General features: G+C 40.1%; 1 protein-coding gene across 1 annotated transcript in view; it reads left to right on the plus strand.

The window, feature by feature from the left end:
* Positions 1 to 22,052, plus strand: part of NPC1L1 (NPC1 like intracellular cholesterol transporter 1) — a 79,866-nt gene that overhangs the window by 12,078 nt on the left and 45,736 nt on the right. The window contains exons 4-12 of the mRNA XM_073622184.1: positions 1,418 to 1,518; positions 2,466 to 2,638; positions 2,829 to 2,957; positions 3,719 to 3,901; positions 4,773 to 4,887; positions 8,492 to 8,619; positions 8,749 to 8,886; positions 12,840 to 12,929; positions 14,766 to 14,956. Coding sequence (XP_073478285.1) covers positions 1,418 to 1,518; positions 2,466 to 2,638; positions 2,829 to 2,957; positions 3,719 to 3,901; positions 4,773 to 4,887; positions 8,492 to 8,619; positions 8,749 to 8,886; positions 12,840 to 12,929; positions 14,766 to 14,956 — 1,248 coding nt within the window. The remainder of the gene's footprint in view (positions 1 to 1,417; positions 1,519 to 2,465; positions 2,639 to 2,828; positions 2,958 to 3,718; positions 3,902 to 4,772; positions 4,888 to 8,491; positions 8,620 to 8,748; positions 8,887 to 12,839; positions 12,930 to 14,765; positions 14,957 to 22,052) is intronic.

Below are 22,052 nucleotides of genomic sequence, written 5' to 3' on the forward strand. Positions count from 1 at the left end.
AAAAAATGTTTATAATTTTTTTTTATAACTATACACAAATGTTTTGCCTTTCATTTCTATTTTAAACTTGATTTGTTTTTTTTTCAAGGTGAGGGTTTACATATATTTTATGTACATAGACAATAGACCTGGCACTACCTTTTTAACCCCTTCACGCTTAAGCCTTTTTCTGACACTTGTTGCTTACAAGTTAAAATCAGTAGAAAATTACTTAGACGCCCCAAACATTTTTAGCAGAGACCCTAGAGAATAAAATGGCAGTCATTGCAATATTTTATGTCACACTGCATTTGTGCAGCGGTCTTTTGAATGCAATTCTTTTGGACAAAATACAGTTTTATGAATTAAATAAAAACACAAAACAGTGGATTTAGCCCTTTTTTTGGGGTATAACGTGAAAGATGATGTTACGCCCTGTAAATAGATACCTAACATTTCATGCTTTAGAATTGCGCACACTCGTGGAATGGCGACAAACTATGGTACTTAAAATTCTCCATAGGTGACATTTTACATTTTTTTAACGATGACCAGTTTAGAGTTACTGCGGAGGTTTAGTGCTGGATTTATTGCTTTTGCTCTAACGATCACAACGATACCTCACATGTGTGGTTCGAACACTGCTTCTGCACACAAATATGGAGGGACTGGGCACTTTAATTTTTTTTTTCTTATTTATTAAATTTTTTTACACTGTCCTTTTAATTTTTATTATTTTTTGATCACTTTTATTTCTGTGAAAAGGAATGTAAACATTCCTTGTGACAGTAATAGGCAGTGCCAGGTACTCTTTATGATGGGATCTGGGGTCTATAAGACCCCAAATCCCTCCTTTGCACTTAAAAGCATTCAAAATGCTAAGTTTGGCTGTTTTGAATACGGACATTTTTTAAAAATCTGGCGCATTTAAGGCTTCAGTTAACCAGAAGCGATGTCATGACATCAATTCCGGGTTACTAGATCCGAGATCTGATCAAAGCTGGGACGAGAGAGCCTGGGCGAGCCGCAGAAGGCGGAGGGAGGGGGGGAGTCTCCTCCTGCTGTTTGTAATAACAACTGAGCGGCTGATTAGCCGCATCAGTTTGTTATTACAAGAAAGCCAACCGTCGGCTCTAAAAAACGGTACCGCATCACCCCGATACAACCCCTTGAAGCCGAAGGCCGCATATTTGCGTTAGGTAGGCGTGAAGGGGTTAAATAAGCTAGTGGGTGTTAGCAGTGGAGTGTCTGTATAAATGTTGACCCTCCATAAGTTTATTTGGGGCAGGAGTGAATAACTCCCAATAATTATACTGCATTGTGCTCCGTGATGGTTCCCAACAGGCCAGATATATTAAATGAAGGCTTTAGGGTCAGACATTAGTACAAAGCAAATTCTGATTTCAGCTTTTTCTTTTATGTTGTACTTTCTTTGCAGTTCCCCGCTGTCTTTTAAGGATGTCACAGATTTAGAGCTGAGTTGTATGGCTGATTATGGTGCTCCTGTCTTCCCGTTCCTCGCTGTGGGTGGTTATGATGGTAACAACTTCTTTTTATGTACCAACACCTCACAATACACTTATCTTTTAACTTTTAAAGAACTGTCAAATCTTAGGCAGTCTGTCAATACTGCACAATATGGGAAATTTAGTTTTGACACTATATAAATGCAAACCGGTTTAGAAGAAAAAAAACTTGCAGTCCATTATTTTAAAGTTTTGTTTTTTGTCAGAATGTTTATATTGCTATTTGTGTCCTTTGATGTCTTTCTGAGATTCCCCTTCACTTCATGTTTCAGTGATGTCCTGTCACCGAGATTCTTTCTCACTTCCTTAAATGGTGACAAGTAGACTGGAAAAGAGAGGTCTTATCTCCCCAGAGGGAACATGGACCAAAAAAGCCCCCACAAAGTTCTAAAAATTCCCCCCCTCTGTCCAAAAAAAAAAATGAAAAAATAGTGACTGGTGTTGAGATTTACTGATCATCACTATTCTACATTTATATGGACTATGGAATTATGTTTGTTATATTGCTGGCGATATTTTTTATCATTCAGAACTAGTCTGACCTCTGGTTATTCTGTTCTGATTGTACTGATCAGCAACAGATCATTATTAAAACAATCAGTTCTACATGTTTTTGTGATGATCCCAGTAAGCACACTAAAAAGATGAATTACATTTCGAATATTTTACCCCACACCCTATGCACACTATGTACACAATTTCCACAGTTCCAGAGAGGACATAAGGAAAACGCCCATTTGGTCAATGACTGGTTTCTATCATGTAAGGCCTAGTGTAAAACTTATACCTAAAGATTGTTTCATATTCAGCCTCATCTGTGTACACTATTTTTTTTCTGCAATAAAATCCAAATATTTATGAAATATTGTCAACTTCAGTAATATTACCATTAGAGAGCATCATAGAATGACCTTTTTTTTTATAATACTCTATTCCTAACAATAATTCTTTGTCCTGCAGACAATCAATACTCAGTATCACAAGGTCTGATTCTGACCATTTCACTAAACAATTATGCCCGATCTGACCCTCGGTTTGACTATGTGATGCTTTGGGAGAAGGAGTTCCTGAACATCTTGAAAGAGTATCAGCAGGACCCTAAGAGTAACTTGATCTTAGCTTATATGGCAGAGGTAAGTGGTGCCATAACATGACCATTCACACGTTCTTTTGGTCCTATCAGAATATTTTGTATCTCCTCCAGATCTAGGCCACCCTGTGGTCTGTATCTGACTGTATTCCTTCTCTGTTTCTTTTTAATTTCTACCTTCCATGCTGTATAGGAATGCAAACCTCTGAGCCTTGTGTTTGATCTTTTAACAGCGATCACTGGAGGATGAGATCAGCCGAACCACCACAGAAGATATTCCTATATTTGCCATCAGCTATCTGGTGATCTTCATATATATAGCACTTGCCTTGGGGGAGTACAGTAGCTTCCGGAGAGTGCTGGTAATATTTACTTTTTTAAAAGCAGATTTGTTTATATACCATTGGCTCATGACAAGCACTCCTCATGTGCTGCAATATTGTGCCCTGCAAATTGAATGTTTCAAATATTCTCCTGACAACAGCCATACTACAAACCTCTTACAATCATTTTATTCCCTGCATTAAAATATCCCATATGCAATAAAGCCACATTTACTGCAAGTGCAACAATTACACCACTTGTGCTACCAAATCACATATATTATAACTGAACTCACTGTGACCACCATAACCATATAACATATCCATGCAGATCAACCATACTTCCACAGAAGTATTCTCCAATAAGGACTTTAAATATAGTAAAATATTACTGTAGCTCCTTTATTTATTGATTTATTTTTTTAGCAAAAAGGCAATACAAAAATGTAAAATGTCCATCTACCCCTTGCTATGTATAAAACCAGTATCTCAAGCTTGACTGCAGACCGAGCTTGACAAAGAACCTTTACTTGCTAAAACTGTAACAAAATGTAAATGGAGGTCATATTTGTATTTCCTTTATTTTGCTAAACAAAAAAAGGAATGAGCTGATATTTGTAATATTTTTTTTGTGTGAATGGGAATCATCAAAACACAGGAAACAACAAATTAGATCCTCCATTAAAAATGGCAATTAGGTAACACGACCAAACCTCCCAATAGAAAGTCAACCTTTTTTTCATAAACCATCTAGATTGTGAGTGTCACATAATTTTAAATGATTCTTTCTCTTCCATTAGGTGGACTCTAAAGTGACTCTGGGCCTTGGAGGAATCCTGGTTGTCCTTGGAGCTGTATTCTCATCAATGGGTTTTTTTTGCTACCTGGGTGTACCATCTTCGCTGATCATTGTTGAGGTTGTGCCCTTCCTGGTTCTGGCAGTTGGAGCAGACAACATCTTCATTTTTGTTCTGGAGCTACAGGTACAAATATGCCTCTAAACAACCAACTATGATGAAAAATGGTAAATAGACTGGTTGCAATAGCAGCAGAACACCTCCACTTTTTCCATTATCCACATTCTAGCAATGCTAGTAGCATTTTATCACATTCAGCCTGGGTTCACACATATGCAAACACAGACATCGCATGTGATTTGCACCCGTATTGCTGTGCCGATCACATGCGATGTCTGTGCTATGCAAATTCAGCCATAGAGTTGTATGGCTGAACTCGCATTGGATTCGCACAAAAAAGGTGCAGAAACTTTTTTTTTTCCCGAACTGGAATGTGATCGCATTGGGTTGATGCGATCTGATTCCTGTCTGAATCCACAGTTCACACTGCGATCTGTGAACCATTCTGGGGGTGTCATTAGCATTGTATTGACACCCACAGCGGTTCGCAGAGGGCAGTGTGAACTGCCTAGGGGAGAGATGCGATGCGGGAACTGGCACTGGAATTGTGCTGGTTCCCGCATCGCTATAGTGTGAACCCAAGCTTAACTAGAACTGTTCTGCAGTGTTGAAGACAGTTCACCACTGATCAAATGGCTTCCTTGTTTCAACTGAGTGTCAGGAACATACCCGAGTATTTACAGTATATCTACATGAGGACAGGAAGCGATAGGAAAGGTCTGTAAAGGGTATACAGACAAAAACAAATGCACTTTTTTAGAAGTGTGGGGAAGGGTTAGAACGTCTGACAATATTTTGCCATTCTTTATTGGATGAGATGAACTAATGTTTTAAATGTTTGTGTAGAAATGAATGCACTCAATTCACAACAGCTCTGGCATATTTATTATCTCTTTTCATGCCTTTCACTTTTTTGCCATATTTTCTCCTCTTTCAGCGTGATGAGAGGAAGGAGGGAGAACGCCGGGAGGAGCAGATTGGGAGGGTCCTCGGCAATGTGGCCCCCAGCATGTTGCTGTGCAGTCTTTCTGAGTCCTTGTGTTTTTTCCTAGGTAATACCTCAGCTTTGTGAAACACTACAAACATTACAATAAGGCCCCTTTCACATGATCAGCCCGCTCAAATCTGCCTGTATGTTTTTTCAGGCAGATCCGAGCGGGCCAGCCATTGACTTCTATGGGCAGGCGGATGTCAGCGGAGATGTGTCTGCTGACACCCGCCTACCATCCGATCCGACAAGATCCGCTCAAAACAGACGGATGGCGATATGTTCGCCATTCGTCTGGCGGATCGGATGAAAACGGACAGGCTGTCCGTTTTCATCTGATCTCCCCATAGAGAACATCGGGGCTCTGGCAGGTCTGTCCCGGCACAGTGAGCGGAGATGGACCTGTCATCTGCCTGCTCAGTGGGGATCAACTGAGCAATCCCCCACTGAGCTAGCGGAGCCTGTCCAGTGGATCCGCTCTGTGTGAAAGTGCCTAAGGTGCTTTGACTACAACCCCCGTGATCTTTTACAAAATTCAAAACAAGGCACATCGAAATTGGTCTTACCGAATGTTATAAAAACAGTACTTTATTATTCCTTTAACCATAAAAACAAAAGCTTAAAAATCTTGGCCAAGATTTTTACAAGGCCATTTAAGGCATGGAATAAATCCGCATCTGAAAAGACCACATTTCGGGTAACCAGAGGATATATACAAATGCTGAAAAGTCCGGAGCATCATTTCATGGTACATTGCAGCTTTGATTATTCTCCAAGACTCTTTTAGGCTGGGTTCACATATGTGCGAATTGGATGCGGTGTCACCGCATCCAATTCGCATGACATGCGAGTGTGACTAGCTCTCAATGGAGCCAGTTCACACAAGTCCGAGATGGCCGCGGTGTGGTTTGCAAAAGGGTCCTGTGCGTTTTTGGGTCCGGTTCAGGTGCAAATTCAGGCTAAAATTCGGACCTGAATCGCACATGAACCTGTTAACAGAAACACACTGAACCCCAGGCACGAAACTGCGGCCGCACATATGTGAACCTGGCCTTAGCTGAGCTAAGGGAAAGTCCTGGTCCATTTATTCGATTTTTTTTTAAACCAAAGTTTTGTGTCGCTTTAGTCCTTGACCTAACCCTTTAGGGTTGAAAATGTGTTTATTGTCAATTTCACAAGTTTCACAAAGAAAAACATTAAAATTACATCTGAGTGACAACCAATAATGAGTCAGCTCGATGGCTATCGCTCATAGCTTGATTCTTACGAGCAAATAATGTATTACAAGGGGTGTCAACTGTCATCTGCTGCGAGGGACCTTCTAAACCAAAGGTCATTGCTGTTCACGATAAAACTATGTAAAAGAATAATGAAGAAGAAAAAAAATTAAAAATGGGAGACCAAATCAAATAAGAGGGAAAAGGGAAGAAGAAAAGAAACCCAAGTAAGGGCTCAGATAGAGTGTAAGGAGAACGAAAAGATAGAAAGAGGGGTCATAGGAGAGAGAGAACTGCTGGAGAGACACTCGTGGGAAGAGTTAGATAGAAGGCAGAGGGTAAGACACCTAGGGATTGTCACCTCCACCCTCCCTGTATTTAATCTATGTACTGGGATGACCCTGTTGGGGTCAAGAGCATAGTCGTGAAGGTATCTGAAGAGGAGAGCCAGATGGACCACAACACCCTGTATCGTTCATGGTCGAGACCCATTGTGATAGGGGAGGTGTGGTGGTTGTCTTCCTTTATAATGGAATGAGCGGTCGTGCTAAAGACAGAAAAAAGCAGGGAACTCTCAGTTTCTGTGATGTTTTAGACCCGGGGAGTATTGAGAGGAGAGCAATCAATGGAGTAGGCGATAAAGATTCCTCATAAAATTTATTAAGGCATTTAAATACCTGAGTCCAGAAAGGGCGTACCCTCTCGCATTCCCACCAGACATGTAGATAGGTCCCTATAGCCGAACCACAACGCCAGCAGGAGGCTGGAGTTGACGGGAGTTGATGGGAACATTTTGTGTAGTGTGGAGGGATCCCTATACCATTGGGATAGACCTAACCTTAAATGATCTCAGTTCGCATAGGTAGCGCTATACAAGTCACTCATTCATTCCAATTCAATAAAAACCATCCGGCATTCGGTCCGTGTGCATGTCAATCGGTCCGACAGAAGCCGGACGTTTGGCCAGCTTCTGTCGGATGAGCATGCTGGAAACCACTCTCAATCAGCACTCTCAACCAAATGCAAAGAGCACTGACTAGAGTGTTCTGGCGGGGCTCTGCAGGGGAGATCACTGTACTAACATCGGACTGTTAGTACAGCGACTCCGACTGGAGCTGTCAGGTTTTTTTTGTTCAATCCAGCGTGTGTACCAGGCTTTAAACTATCACCTAAAAAACACTCTCTAACCCTAAGAATAACCACAAATGATCCCTATTTTTAGCCTAATATACAAGAATGGGTGCCAAAATCTCAGTTCCATAAATGCCGTTCTGCGAACACACCAGGAAAATAGCCATATTAGGTAACAAAACAATATTTGTAAAAAAATCCCAACTCAGTTGGACTGAATGACATCATTAAGTATCTGTATGTAGGCAACAAGTGAACTTCAAACAAAGTCCCCATTGGCAAATATTTACCGGAAAGGTCCACAGCACTGTATCATGTACCAAAGCACACTTCTCCCTCTGACACAGCAAAATAAACACGCACATATAATTGTCTTAGTTAAATAGGCCTATTTATTAAATTCAATTTTAAGCATGTATTCTTGAAAATTTACCTTTTATTGCTCTCAGCCTCTTCTGAATCTCCAAATTTCTGTTTCAGTTTTTTTTTTTTTTAACTTCCTCCTAGAGGGTGGCTATGTTTGTTCTCCATGGTCCCCACTGTATGGAGACCCATAGACCTCTTTGCGAGCTCCTGAGATGGGCTAGATACCATGAACTATGGGATGTGTAGTGTGCATAGAGCCCAACTAACATGCACTGCTCACTACAAACAAACAGAGCTGAGGCTGGAAAGGAAAGGTTTTGGAGATATAACAAGGAGGCAGATAAATAGTAAGAAAAAATGTAAACAAAAATAGAATACAGGGCCATTTAGTAGTGGTTGTGTATGGATTATTTTTGGAGAATAAGGATATTGTTTAGTGCCACTTTAAAGCCAAACCCTGGGATAAACAAATATTGTCTAAATACAAGAGTCGTGTATATTGAATTGAATTTTGGTGTTCTTTGTGGATTCCTTCTATATCTGTGCAGTAATCCAGTGTGAAACTCTACCTCTCTGCAGGAGCTTCCTGTAATAAAGACCGGTCACTGCTGCTCTCTAACTCTGTGCAAGTTGATCGGTCTTGTCTCCGCCTCCTCCTGTAGTTTTCTGCAGGCAGCCTGTAGTGGGTGGAGCATTTGGGTCCCTCCCATAACTCTGCTCTTTGCACAGACTATGTACAGCACATTGATGTCGCTGCTACTTTTACAAGGCAATATCTGAGTTAGACACAAAGTGGATTTATATCCTTTTTGGATATTAAGGAGTATATATAAATAAGAGTTTTTGTGACCAGAGTTCAGCTTTAATATTTATAGACCACAATAATCACTGTACACACAAAAAAGCAAGTTACAGTAAAACTTTATTTCTAATGTGTGTCTGTCCTTGCCATAGGTGCGCTCACACAGATGCCTGCTGTTCGTACATTTGCACTGAATGCGGCCCTGGCTATCCTGTTTGATTTCCTGCTTCAGATCTCCATGTTTGTAGCTCTTGTGTCTATGGACATGAAACGACAGGAGGTAAAGTTAGGTTCTTGGGTCTGTGGTTGGGTTGGAGAAAATGTCTTCCAGGATCCTCTACCTATAAATCTTTTTACATTATGTTCCCCTGTCATCTGGGGTCCTGATCCACGTTTGCTTGTTCTTCAGAGCTCAAGATTTGACATTTGTTGTTGTATCAAGAGCAAGAGTGAGAAGCCCAACAAGAAATCTGAAGGGTGGTTAGTGTGGTTCATGCAGAAGGTGTATTGCCCCATCTTACTTAACCCCTTCAGCCGAGTTATAGTGGTGAGTAGATCTTCCCATAAATCCATTATCTCTTATATATTCTTACATAAAATTCGTATTATCTGCCTATTATATTTTCAATTGCACATGGGTCTATCTATTAATCACAGGATCACAAGCTATTTTAACTGTCCTGCCTTGCAATTGGCCCAAACTAATACTTTCTGTGATTTGAATCTAGTCTTATGTTTATGTATTCACTGATTTTGAGAAGGGTATGTATTTAAACAGAACACACAATTCAGGCAGAATCTATACATATGTCAAGGAGCAGAAGTGAGGCTGTTAAACAAATAATTACAGGCTCACAGATGGGATCTTGTTCTAAGAAAAAATAGTCAAGGGTCTAAACCAGTGGTCTCCAAACTGCAGCCCAGGGGCTGGATATGGTTCTTTGCTTGCTTTTATCCGGCCGTTGGGGCACTATTTTATTCACTGATGCCAATGAAGAGTACACTTCCTCCCAATTACCTCAACAATGGGGAAATTTCCTTCCAATGACACCAACAATGGGGCATGGTTCCTCCCAATGCCACCAACAATGGGGCACAATTCCTTCCAATGACACCAACAATGGGCCACAATTATTTCCAATGACACCAACAATAGGGCACACTTCCTACCAATGGCATCAACATTTGGGCACAGCTCCTACAATGATATAAATAATAGGGCATGATTCATCCCAATGACACCAACAATGGGGCCCAATGACAATTCCTCCCAATGACACCAGCAATGGGGCCCAATGACAACAATGATGGTGTACAGTTCCTCTCAATGACACCAAAAATAGGGCCCAATGACAACAATGATGGGGCACAATTCCTCCCAATGACACCAACAATAGGGCACGATTCCTACCCATGACATCAACAATGGGGAACAGTTCCTACCAATGATATAAATAGAGGAGCACAATTCTTCCCAATGACACCAACAATGGGGCCCAATGGCAACAATGATGGGACACAATTCCTCCTAATGACACCAATGATGGGGCCCAATGACAACAATGATGGGGCCAACTCCTCCCACTGAAACCAATGATGGGGGATTGTGTACTCCCACTGATGCTGGGACATGTTGTACTCCCGATGGCTACAGTCCGACCCCCATAAAGTCTGAAGGACAGTAAATTGGCCCTTTGCTTAGAAAGTTTGGAGACCCCTGGTCTAAACGGTTCATCTGGGCACTCTGGTGTTTGCCAGAAGGGTTGGTGTACCTAAAATGGACTGTCATCCACTGCCTCTGTAAAATTCTGCATTCAAAACACAGCTTACGACTGGCTTCTAATGCTATTCTGATGTCCATAGTGGTGTCAGTACACAAACATCATTTCGTTATTTGTTGAGTTGCACATAATCTGGTCCTAAACGCCAATAGGCCTGGTGTGCATTAGAGACACGGGCTTAGTTTAACCTCTTGCTGCTGGCCAAACACACATATGCAGCCTCTTGGTGAGTGGGCCGTCACGCATATATGCAGCCTTGTGTAAATATGAAACTGTGCTGAGAGCACGCGCGCTCCCAGGACAGTCACTGGCGGGCACTGGAAAACTCCCGATGCATACTTGCGATCGAAGCTTTCCAATCATGTGACCGCTGTGAGAGCCAATCACTGCGGTCACATGACCTGAATGCCCACCTCCGCCTCCTGGCATTTAGAACTCTTAAAGGGCCGGGAGGCGTCGGTGGGAAGGGGTTAAAATGGCTGTCAGCCTCAGACATAAAATCTGAACAAAGCACATATTTCTATAGTGTTTACTTGCCTTTCTCCAAAGCATTAAAGCCAGCCATAGACAGATCCAAATTTGGCCTGTTTGGCAGGAACCAATTGAATTTTAATTGATCTATGGGCAAGCTGATTGTACTGAAGTCTATCTATTGATCGACTTCAGTACAACCAGCCTTTCTGTGATTTTTGTTGCCTTATTATTGCCGGTGGCTGTAGCTCCCGGAAAGGCACTCTGTCGACAGAACACTACAGCGCTGCAGGAGGGATTCTGACACTGACTGTGTTGATGGGAAAATTAAGCAATTTTCTTTCCTTCAACCTGTGGATGAAGGTAAAAAAAATACATAATGTATGGTCTGCCTAAATTACATTTCTCTCTGCTGTCTCTTTCCTCTGCTATCAGCATGAGTCACTTCCAACAAGTTTTCCTGACACCAAGAGGTAAAAAGGTGACAGGGAAGAAACCTCAAGCATATAGTATGTGATTGGCAGCTTCAGCTGTGTTCCTGTGCGCAACTGCTCACTCCTGCTTTGTGAGTCTGTGAAAAATCCTTTTTAAACTCTGAAATTTACAAAAATGTACAGGACAAATGGCTGCAAATACACAGGGACAACATAGGAGAATTTGTTTAATCCCTGTTTATCAACTGAGGCCAGTAACTTCACTGGGTATAGGTAAGGGTTTACAACCACTTTAAAGGAGAACTCTATTTGACAGACTCAAGCTCAGGGGTCTCAAACTGGTGGCCCTCCAGCTGTTGTGAAACTACAAGTCCCACGAGGCATTGCAAGGCTGACAGTTACAAGTATGACTTCCAAAGGCAGAGGCATGATGGGACTTGTAGTTTCACAACAGCTGGAGGGCCGCCAGTTTGAGACCCCTGCTCAAGCTGGACAGAGGCTTTTGGAGGGGACTGCAGGCTAGCCTCTTGCCTACTAACTATGGGCCCTGGCTTTTAAGGCAGCACTGTTCTTTGGGAGGTGTGTGCCTGGAGGACCCTTGGAGTATTGTTACTTTGGATTCAAGTCCATGTCTCTCCAAAACACACAGACTCTGGGAACTGGAGGACCCATATACATATTTGGAGTCTCTAGGCCCAAACCAGCAATGACTGCTTCATACTGTGAGACTCATAGCAGATGTTAATGTCATCAGCTCAAAGCCACCTGTCTGGGGTCTCCTGCTATAATGTGCTTATTGTAACTAGGTGCCTCCCATAGTGTGCCTCCTAGGTGTCTTTTTCTCATTGTTAATTGTCATAAATAAGTCACCTAATGTTTCTGTCAATCTGCTCATCTCTTGAACAAGTGATTAATATTGTGATCACTGTACCTTATTGAACCATTGTGGAATGTTACATGTTGATTAGCTTATTGGTTAATTAAATCACTGTCAACTATTAGTTGCTAGAAGTGGATTAGCATGATGTGTATGTTGGCTGTCCCATAGCTATGTTAATTATATTCCTGTTTAAAGTTTGTATTGTTAAGGTAATGTGATCAGGAGGGGACTGTCCTCCTGTGGGGTAAAAAATATGTGTCTGAGTTTCAAACAGTCATTCCTTGCACTGTTATTGGTGGAAGCACCTAATCAGAGTGCCAGGCCGTTCCGTCACACTCTACCTCTAAAAATTTTGTTTGCTTTTTTTACACCCTCTTCCCTCTGCAATCACAAATGTGTTTTTTTTTTTTTTGTATATGTTTGTATCATTTTTTTTATCTTTGTTGTGGCTCTCTTTCCCCCACCACCTTTCTGGCCTAGGCCAGAATGACGTGTCCCTAGTCCTGCATCCTCCTGGGATACTCACATCTCACATTCTCTGGGATACTCACATCCTCCCAGGTGGCTGCAGAACCAGGGACACAGAGCAGTCATAGGGCTGGCCTGGCACATCAACCTGAACAAGGAAGAGGCAGCCAGCTGAAGAGGACCAAGATGCTGGCACAGGACCTTTGTTATGTTACCCAAACATCGATTCACAGAAAGACAATGCTGAATTTGCTGTGCGGGTGCGTATGTATTTGGAAGATAAACCAGCAATATAGGCAAGAGAGTTAAAAGAGAGAAAAAAAACATGGGGGAATTTAGTTCCACTTTAAGTATACTGTATATCATGTGGATGGTGATAGAATCATGAACTTTAACATCAGGCAATAGTTTCCCATATTTTGACTTTTTGGCTAAAGTGTCTCCTTAATGTCTTTTGTCTCCTCAGATAGTGGTGTTCATCTTCCTGTTTTGCTGTGGGACGTACTTTATGATGTATTCTCGTGTGGGTCTGAATCAGGAGCTGTCTGTACCTCTGGTACCTATTACTTAATAATATTTTTTCTTCTTGGTGACATTTCTTCAATGTGAATAAAACTAGAACCATGAGGCTTATTTATGGCATGATGGAACAAGGAGATTGTTGTCCATAAATACCTGCCAAATTCCATACACACAACCAATATTCGCCCATGGGAATTTAAGTGAGGCATAATACAAAAGTGCTAAAATATCAATTTATTGTACAAAGATTTGACACATAAATGTATAAAGTACACATAAAAGATGTTTGGCATATCAAGCCGATGGGTTACACGTAACAATATATAATGTACATCAAGTTAGTATATTTTTAAGTACATGCTGTACATAACCAAGATGATTGCAATATGGGAGAGGAATGAATCTTGTAACTCAAAGCGTTTTGTGAATACTTTCACTTCTTTAGGAGTAGATATCTCCAACAACAGAACTCTATAAAACCAGCTTGAAACTTGATACAACATAGCGTCTCCAAATGGCGACCGATGCTCAGTGTCTGATACGGGAGTACTGGAAGGGGACCAAGACACCCAATGGGAAGACCAGTGAGGTAGCACAAGAGAGTTCATGGCTGTAGTAAAATAATGCCAAAGTACCAAAAACCAACCTTGTGTTTGCAAAGGTGAGTGATGATTCTCCAACCAAACAGATTATGATCTTCTTTTCCTTTGAGATCATGATCTGTTTGGTTGGAGAATCATCACTCACTTTTGCAAACACAAGGTTGGTTTTTGGTACTTTTGAATTATTTTACCACAGCCATGAACTTTCTTGTGCCACCTCATTGGTTTTCCCATTGGGTGTCTTGGTCCCCTTCCACTACTCCCGTATCAGACACTGAGCAGCGGTCGCCATTTGGAGGCACTATGTTGTATCAAGTTTCAAGCTGGTTTTATAGAGTTCTGTTGTTGGAGATATCTACTCCTGAAGAAATGAAAGTATTCACAAAACGCTTTTTACCTTCCATTACTCCTGTATCAGACACTGAGCAGCGGTCATCATTTGGAGGCGCTATGTTTTATCAAGTTCCTAACTAGTTTTAGAGAGTTCTGTTGTTGGAGGCTTCTACTCCTGAAGAAGTGAAAGTATTCACAAAATGGGTCAAGTTACAAGATGCATTCCTCTGCTATATTGCAATCATCTTTTTTATTTAAAGCATGTCCTTGAAAATATACCAGCTTGATGTACATTATACATTGTTACGTATAACTCATTGGCTTGGTATGCCAAACATCTTTTATGTGTACTTTATACTTATACTGTATGTGTCAAATCCTTGTAGAATAAATTGATATTTTATGACTTTTGTATTATGCCTCATTTAAAGCCCCGTGGGCATGTAAAACATTACATATATAACATGCAAACATTTTGTATCTTTATGGTCATAGTGTTATATGAATCCTTCTATTATATCCTAATGACATTGCAATAATTAGGGTTCCCTCCTGAGACTATGACCAATGCTGAAAGTTGATGTGTTTTGTTGATGTTTTCACCTTCAGTAAATGTACTGAAGTGTCTTAGGGCACGTTTAGACATGCAGCCAGTGGGTGGTAAAAGCATGCAGTTGAGCCAGAGTTTTACTGCCCCCTGGTTGCCCACCTAAACAAGGGCATGTAGCTGCTCAAGACTGTACAAATTCTGTGGAAAAATATTTATTGCTTTGTTACAGGGTAGTCTTAAATGAGGTTTGAGAAGCAAGAGAAGGGTAAATCTAAGCACCTGGGAAGGATTAAATTAATCTGTTGCCTTGTCCTGCCTAAGAAAAGCTCAGGTCCTTATTTGTACATCCTATTATATACTGAATGCTTTAATTACCTTTTCCTAGGATTCCTATATGGTGGATTATTTAAAAGCTCTCAATGAGTATTTTGAAGTTGGAGTGCCCACATACTTTGTCACAACTTCTGGTTACAACTTCTCCAGCGTAGCTGGAATTAATGGCATTTGTTCCAGTTCAGGCTGTGATAATAATTCGATGACGCAGAAGATACAGTATGCCACTGACTATTCTACACGGTAAGTCTTCTGTCCACCTCCAAGATGAGGGTAACCAAGCAGGGGTATACTTATACTATCTCTTAGTGTTTTGTTTTACCAAAATTAACAGAAATTAACTGCAATTTAGTTGTTACAATAGCAGAATTGGTATAAGGAACACAAAACATGCCCGTGATGCCTTGCTCTAGATCACATTAAACAAGATTTAAACTCTAATTGGCTGACATTTTTGCAAAAACACATATCATAAAGAATTGCCAAGTTTTTTTTTTCATAAACTACTGGTTTCACTTTATTATTAGCCTCTTTTTAGATCTCAGTTTTTCTGAACTTCAGCAATGATGGAGGATGCAAAGAGAGAGAAGGTTGCGCAGCTGGGAATTATACTCTCAGGGAGTTAGACATTAAAGGATAAATTCACCTTTTTAAAAAAAAAAAAAATGCACATTTTTTTTGTAGGTAAATTGCAATTACAATTATTTTTTTGCAGCCTGGAAATCGCTGATGCCATGCAGGGCTCCTGCAGACTGTCAGTGTGAGCTGTCTGCCTGTACATCGTATGGGCCGGCAGTTTCACACTGATGGGAAGAATCAGTGAACTACCAGAGCACTCATCAGTGCCTTATTAGTTAATTGAGAACTACAAGCCGGAAGCTGCAAAGGTTGTCGGTAGTTGTAGTTCATTCATTCACAGAACACTGTGAATGAATGACACGGCCGAGCGGACAGAGCCCAGCACGGCCACATTTTCTTTTTTTAAATCCAGTAGATTTTTATTAGTATTTTTTGTACAAAAAAACAACACAATACATACACACTTCCCAAATACGATCCTAAATACACATATAATATTGTCTCAAACTTCCCTGAGCAGCCTCGATGTAGAAAAGTATATTTCTCTTTTAACAAAGTTTCCCTTATTTGTGTTCTTCATTCCTCCACTGTTGGTGGGTATACTGAAATCCATTTTTGTGCTATTAACTTACGAGCCTGAAAATAGACTTCCTACTATAATATAAGCACAGTTCAGAATTCTAGATTCCGCTGTCATATTTAACAAACAGATGCCAGGTTCTAGTGGCAATTTTTTTCCGAACAAGCTATTAATAGTCTCGATTACCCCCTGCCAATATCGATGGACTTTGGGACATCTCCTTAACATGTGGATTAGGTTTGCAAGTCCTCCCACACATTGAGGACAAAGAGAAGAATCTCTACGGTTTCCATTTAAATAATTTCTCTGGAGTATGATATGACGATGTAAGATAAATAATTGTGTTAATTTTTGCGTAGCGGACAACGATAGATGGTCATCTTATATTGGTACCAGGTCTTGTGCCCATTGAGCCCTTGAGCTCTTGAGGGAATATCTACCGAAGCTTGAAACGTATTATACAGTACCCCGTATAATCGTGATATAAGACCTTGCTTATGCCCCTTGACATCCAATAATGATATTATATTCGATTTATTAATAAGGTGTGTCTAAGCTGTAAGGCGTGTCTAATCTGGAGGTATTGAAAAAACCTCTGTTTTGGAATTTCATATTCATCCATTATTTAAATAAAGGATTTTAAGCTATTATTCTGAAGTAGCTGCTCTAAAAATCTTAACCCTTTTTTTGCCATTAATCAAACCCTTCCAGTTTCCGCAGTTCCTTACAATTTGCATTATTCCATATTGGGGTATAACATGTATAACCCGTAATGTTGGTAATATTTTTCATTTCTTGCCATACTTTATCGAAAGTAAGAACCCTTTATCCCCTCCCAAATTTCTTGTCTTCAGTAAGGAGACCAATGGGTATTCCCTACATAACAGCAATAACAGACCCTGTATAGGATCAGGATCCGAAATTTCCGTCCAACCAGAAAATTGCTGTAGTTGCAAGGCTAGCAACTTTAACATGTGGGCTTTTAACATGTGGGATAGCAAGCCCCCCTGCATCTTTAGCTAACATTAGGGTGGTTAGTTAGGGGAATTATGAAGGATATAGGTTAACTGCGGAGTCCAGATCATTTTAATGAGATTCGCTCTACCAATCACTGTCAGTGGAAGTTCACACCATCTCTGGCATTTATCCTTAAATTTAAGCAATAATGGTTTAAGATTCACATTAATATAATCCTTTACATTTTGGGTTACCTCAATCCCCAAGTATTTAACTGTGTGTTTCATTTAAATTTGCAAGGCTTGCTCTGGTAAAGAAATTTCCATATCATCTAATGGCATCAATATTGATTTCTCCCAATTAATCTGAAAACCCAAAAATTGCCCAAACGTAGAGACAAGTGTCCTATTTTATCTTCCCTTCCTGAATGGCGAAACCCAACTATCCCTTCAGACTGTCTTATGGTAATGGCCAGAGGCTCTACTCCCAGAGCAGAGTCCTAGAGTCCCTCTAGATAGTATTATTGATTCTCAACCTTGCCTTTGGATCCTTGTACAGCAGTTTCAGCCAGTATAAAAATCCCAGACCAATACCAAAAGCAGTAAGTGCAGTCCATAAATATTCCCATTCCACCCTATCAAAGGCCCTCTGGGCGTCCAGGCACAATATGGCACTCGTGCCTCCATTATTCACAGGTAACTGCATATTTTAAAAAAGTCTATGAATATTTATTAATGCTGCTCTTGTAGGGATAAACTCTGTTTGATCCTTATGAATCAAAGTATTAATATAGTTAGATAACTTATTTGCAAGTACCCTAGCTAAGATCTTGGCGTCAGAAATAAAAGAGAGATAGGGTGATAGGATTCTGGTTTTAACGGATCTTTACCTGGTTTGAAAATCACTATAATTATTGTTTCTTGCATTGATTTAGGACGTTCTTGTGTATTCTATGCCTCATTTAATACTTCCAAAAGTTCTGGGAGTAGGATCTGGCCATATTTTTTATAGATTTCAGAAGGTAGTCTGTCCATTCCTGGATATTCTGAGCTTGTGCCACTGCTTCCTTCAACTCTTCCAGAGTTATAGGATTATCCAAAAGTTCTCTTTCTTTTAATTTAAGTTTAGGAACATCTAATTTATCTAAAAATTGTTTATTTTGATTTGTTACATTTGGAGTCCCAGACTCATAAAGTAGAGTATAAAAATCAACAAATGTACTTTGAATACTACTTGTATCATATACTATCACTCCATTTATATTTTTAATAGCAGCTATACCTGACGGACCGTCTTTTAAATTGATACACAGTCCAATTTGACAGTAAAAGTAGCAAAATGTGGAATAAAAGATAGTCCGCTCAAACAGAAAGGCATTAGAAATTTGTTGCAGTTTATTGATCCAGACGAATCGCTATCACCACAATGCTTGTGTAATAATCCCCCAAAGAAAATTCACTTACCAGATATTACTGGGTTTGATGCATATCTCTAGGTAGTTGTTATCAGCAAAACACTGCGTGTCTCCATCCAATATTGCTGGGTTAGTGCGTGGGTGTTAGGTAGCTGTAATCAGCAATTCCTGCATCTCTCCATCTGTACATTGCTCGTCACAAGCAATAAACATACCTTCCAAATACTGGATTACGCTATGTGCCCCCTTATTTTCTTGCATGTGATGAGCAATATACAGATGGAGAGATGCAGGGATTGCTGATTATATGATGGCAATTCGTCCGGATCAATAATCTGCAACACATTTTTAATTCCTTTCTGTTTGAGTGGACTATCTTTTATTCCACATTTTGCTACTTTCACTTTCAAAGTGGACTGTGTATCAATGTAAAAGACTTTCTGACTATACTAGCGCTATTAATGTTTAACTATTTTAATTTAGACATAATTCTCCCAATTAATCTGAAAACCCAAAAATTGCCCAAACGTAGAGACAAGTGTCCTATTTTATCTTCCCTTCCTGAATGGCGAAACCCAACTATCCCTTCAGACTGTCTTATGGTAATGGCCAGAGGCTCTACTCCCAGAGCAGAGTCCTAGAGTCCCTCTAGATAATGAAAAAAATGGGGACAAAGTATTATTGATTCTCAACCTTGCCTTTGGATCCTTGTACAGCAGTTTCAGCCAGTATAAAAATCCCAGACCAATACCAAAAGCAGTAAGTGCAGTCCATAAATATTCCCATTCCACCCTATCAAAGGCCCTCTGGGCATCCAGGCACAATATGGCACTCGTGCCTCCATTATTCACAGGTAACTGCATATTTTAAAAAAGTCTATGAATATTTATTAATGCTGCTCTTGTAGGGATAAACTCTGTTTGATCCTTATGAATCAAAGTATTAATATAGTTAGATAACTTATTTGCAAGTACCCTAGCTAAGATCTTGGCGTCAGAAATAAAAGAGAGATAGGGTGATAGGATTCTGGTTTTAACGGATCTTTACCTGGTTTGAAAATCACTATAATTATTGTTTCTTGCATTGATTTAGGACGTTCTTGTGTATTCTATGCCTCATTTAATACTTCCAAAAGTTCTGGGAGTAGGATCTGGCCATATTTTTTATAGATTTCAGAAGGTAGTCTGTCCATTCCTGGATATTCTGAGCTTGTGCCACTGCTTCCTTCAACTCTTCCAGAGTTATAGGATTATCCAAAAGTTCTCTTTCTTTTAATTTAAGTTTAGGAACATCTAATTTATCTAAAAATTGTTTATTTTGATTTGTTACATTTGGAGTCCCAGACTCATAAAGTAGAGTATAAAAATCAACAAATGTACTTTGAATACTACTTGTATCATATACTATCACTCCATTTATATTTTTAATAGCAGCTATACCTGACGGACCGTCTTTTAAATTGATACACAGTCCAATTTGACAGTAAAAGTAGCAAAATGTGGAATAAAAGATAGTCCGCTCAAACAGAAAGGCATTAGAAATTTGTTGCAGTTTATTGATCCAGACGAATCGCTATCACCACAATGCTTGTGTAATAATCCCCCAAAGAAAATTCACTTACCAGATATTACTGGGTTTGATGCATATCTCTAGGTAGTTGTTATCAGCAAAACACTGCGTGTCTCCATCCAATATTGCTGGGTTAGTGCATGGGTGTTAGGTAGCTGTAATCAGCAATTCCTGCATCTCTCCATCTGTACATTGCTCGTCACAAGCAATAAACATACCTTCCAAATACTGGATTACGCTATGTGCCCCCTTATTTTCTTGCATGTGATGAGCAATATACAGATGGAGAGATGCAGGGATTGCTGATTATATGATGGCAATTCGTCCGGATCAATAATCTGCAACACATTTTTAATTCCTTTCTGTTTGAGTGGACTATCTTTTATTCCACATTTTGCTACTTTCACTTTCAAAGTGGACTGTGTATCAATGTAAAAGACTTTCTGACTATACTAGCGCTATTAATGTTTAACTATTTTAATTTAGACATATTTTTGATATATTGTATTTTTATTATAGTAGCAGCGTTTGATATTGGTATTGGTATTTTTGCCGTGAGCGCCAAGGGAGAGATCTCCACTATTGTTTGATTATTTCTCAATCTTTGCCATACCTGACGGACCATTTTGGTTACGAGCTATCACTTGACATATGGCCTACCTGCTCCCCCATTTCATAATGTTTTGGACTTAGAAAAAATCTACTATTCTGCCCTTTCGCTAAGGATAGATTTCTATATATTTTCTGCGCTTTCGCTAAGGATAGATTTCTATATATTTTCTGAGCTTCCTGCCAGGCTAACCTTTTGTCTTCCGTGGGGTCCAGTATGAACTCCTGCTCTACCTGATGCACTCTTTGCATTACTTCTTCCTCTCATTGCCTTGTCGGTCTCTTAATGTTAGAAATTTCTTTAATTATCAGGCCTTGTAGATAGGCTTTCATAGTGTCCCATACTACTACCAGGGAGGTGGAGTTCTTATGATCACAAAAGAATCCAGACAGCAATAGTTCAATTTGATTCTTTTCTGGAATCAAAGACAACCACTATGGATTAACTTTCTATGGTGGGCGTGGCAATTGCTCCCCCACCCCCAGAGACAAAACCAAAGGAGAATGATCAGAAAGACCCACCCCTTAGCCCATATTGAATTGAATCTAGCCAAGGGAGAAAACATTCCCCAAGGCCAAATCAATTCTTGATAGCAACCCATAGGCACTTGAACAACATGAATATTCTCTACTTAATGGATATCTAAGTCTCCACACATCTACCAATCCCATCTCCTGTATTTGGCTAGCAAATCCAGTTATATTTCCTCTCCTGTTGGTCTTTATGGTGCTCTGTTTATCTTCCTCCTCATTTAATACATTATTAAAAACTCCCATCATTAAGATTGGGAGATCCGGCCATTTTTTTAAAACACTATCTTTAATATGTCATCTTTATTGGGAGGGGGGAAATAAAAATTCACCAGAAAGATTTTTTTGTCATCCAAAGTACATAGAAGCATTAAATAACAACCATCTTTGATACTCTGCTTGCATGAGAATCGAAGGGAGCTAGAGATCAAAACACTTACTCCTCGAGAGTATGTAGAGTAGGTGGCATGATATTAACACCTATATCTAGATGTACCAAACAATATGATATCTTCGCTCCCCAGGTGGGTCTACTGCAAACATACTATTGCTGGTTTATGAAATTCTATTGACTTCAATACTGCTTGTCTTTTATTCCTGTCCCCCAAATCTCTCACATTCCAGGACATCACCTTAATTTTACTTGACATCAATACCCACTATCCAATGAACACAAAATAAACCCATCGAGTCGTTGGTTATTGTGGTACCTTTTACCCTCCATAAAGTAGTATACTATTTCTCGAGGAGGAAAGAGAGAGAAAGAGAGTTTTCTTTAGATCATTGCAGGGAGGGGGGAGAAGATCCCAACTGCCAAAACAGGGGATCGGGGGGGTTCGGGGGCCGGTACATTTGTAACATGTTGCATGTTACACCCTGAATATGGGTGTAAAATGTAACATGTTACAAAAGGTGAACTTATCCTTTAGGCTGGGTTCACACTGTTTGAGGAGCGGCTCACAGGAGGGGGTCTGGTGCATCCCTGTTCTCCGTTTCAGGGGAGAATCAGGTCCGAATTTGTGCCTGAATTCGGGCCTGAAACAGAGCCAAAAACACACAGGACCCTTCTGCGGTGCGCTCCGCAGCCGCCCTGGAGATGT

Source organism: Aquarana catesbeiana, linkage group LG03 (assembly GCF_042186555.1).
Source record: "Aquarana catesbeiana isolate 2022-GZ linkage group LG03, ASM4218655v1, whole genome shotgun sequence".
Classification (NCBI taxonomy): domain Eukaryota; kingdom Metazoa; phylum Chordata; class Amphibia; order Anura; family Ranidae; genus Aquarana; species Aquarana catesbeiana.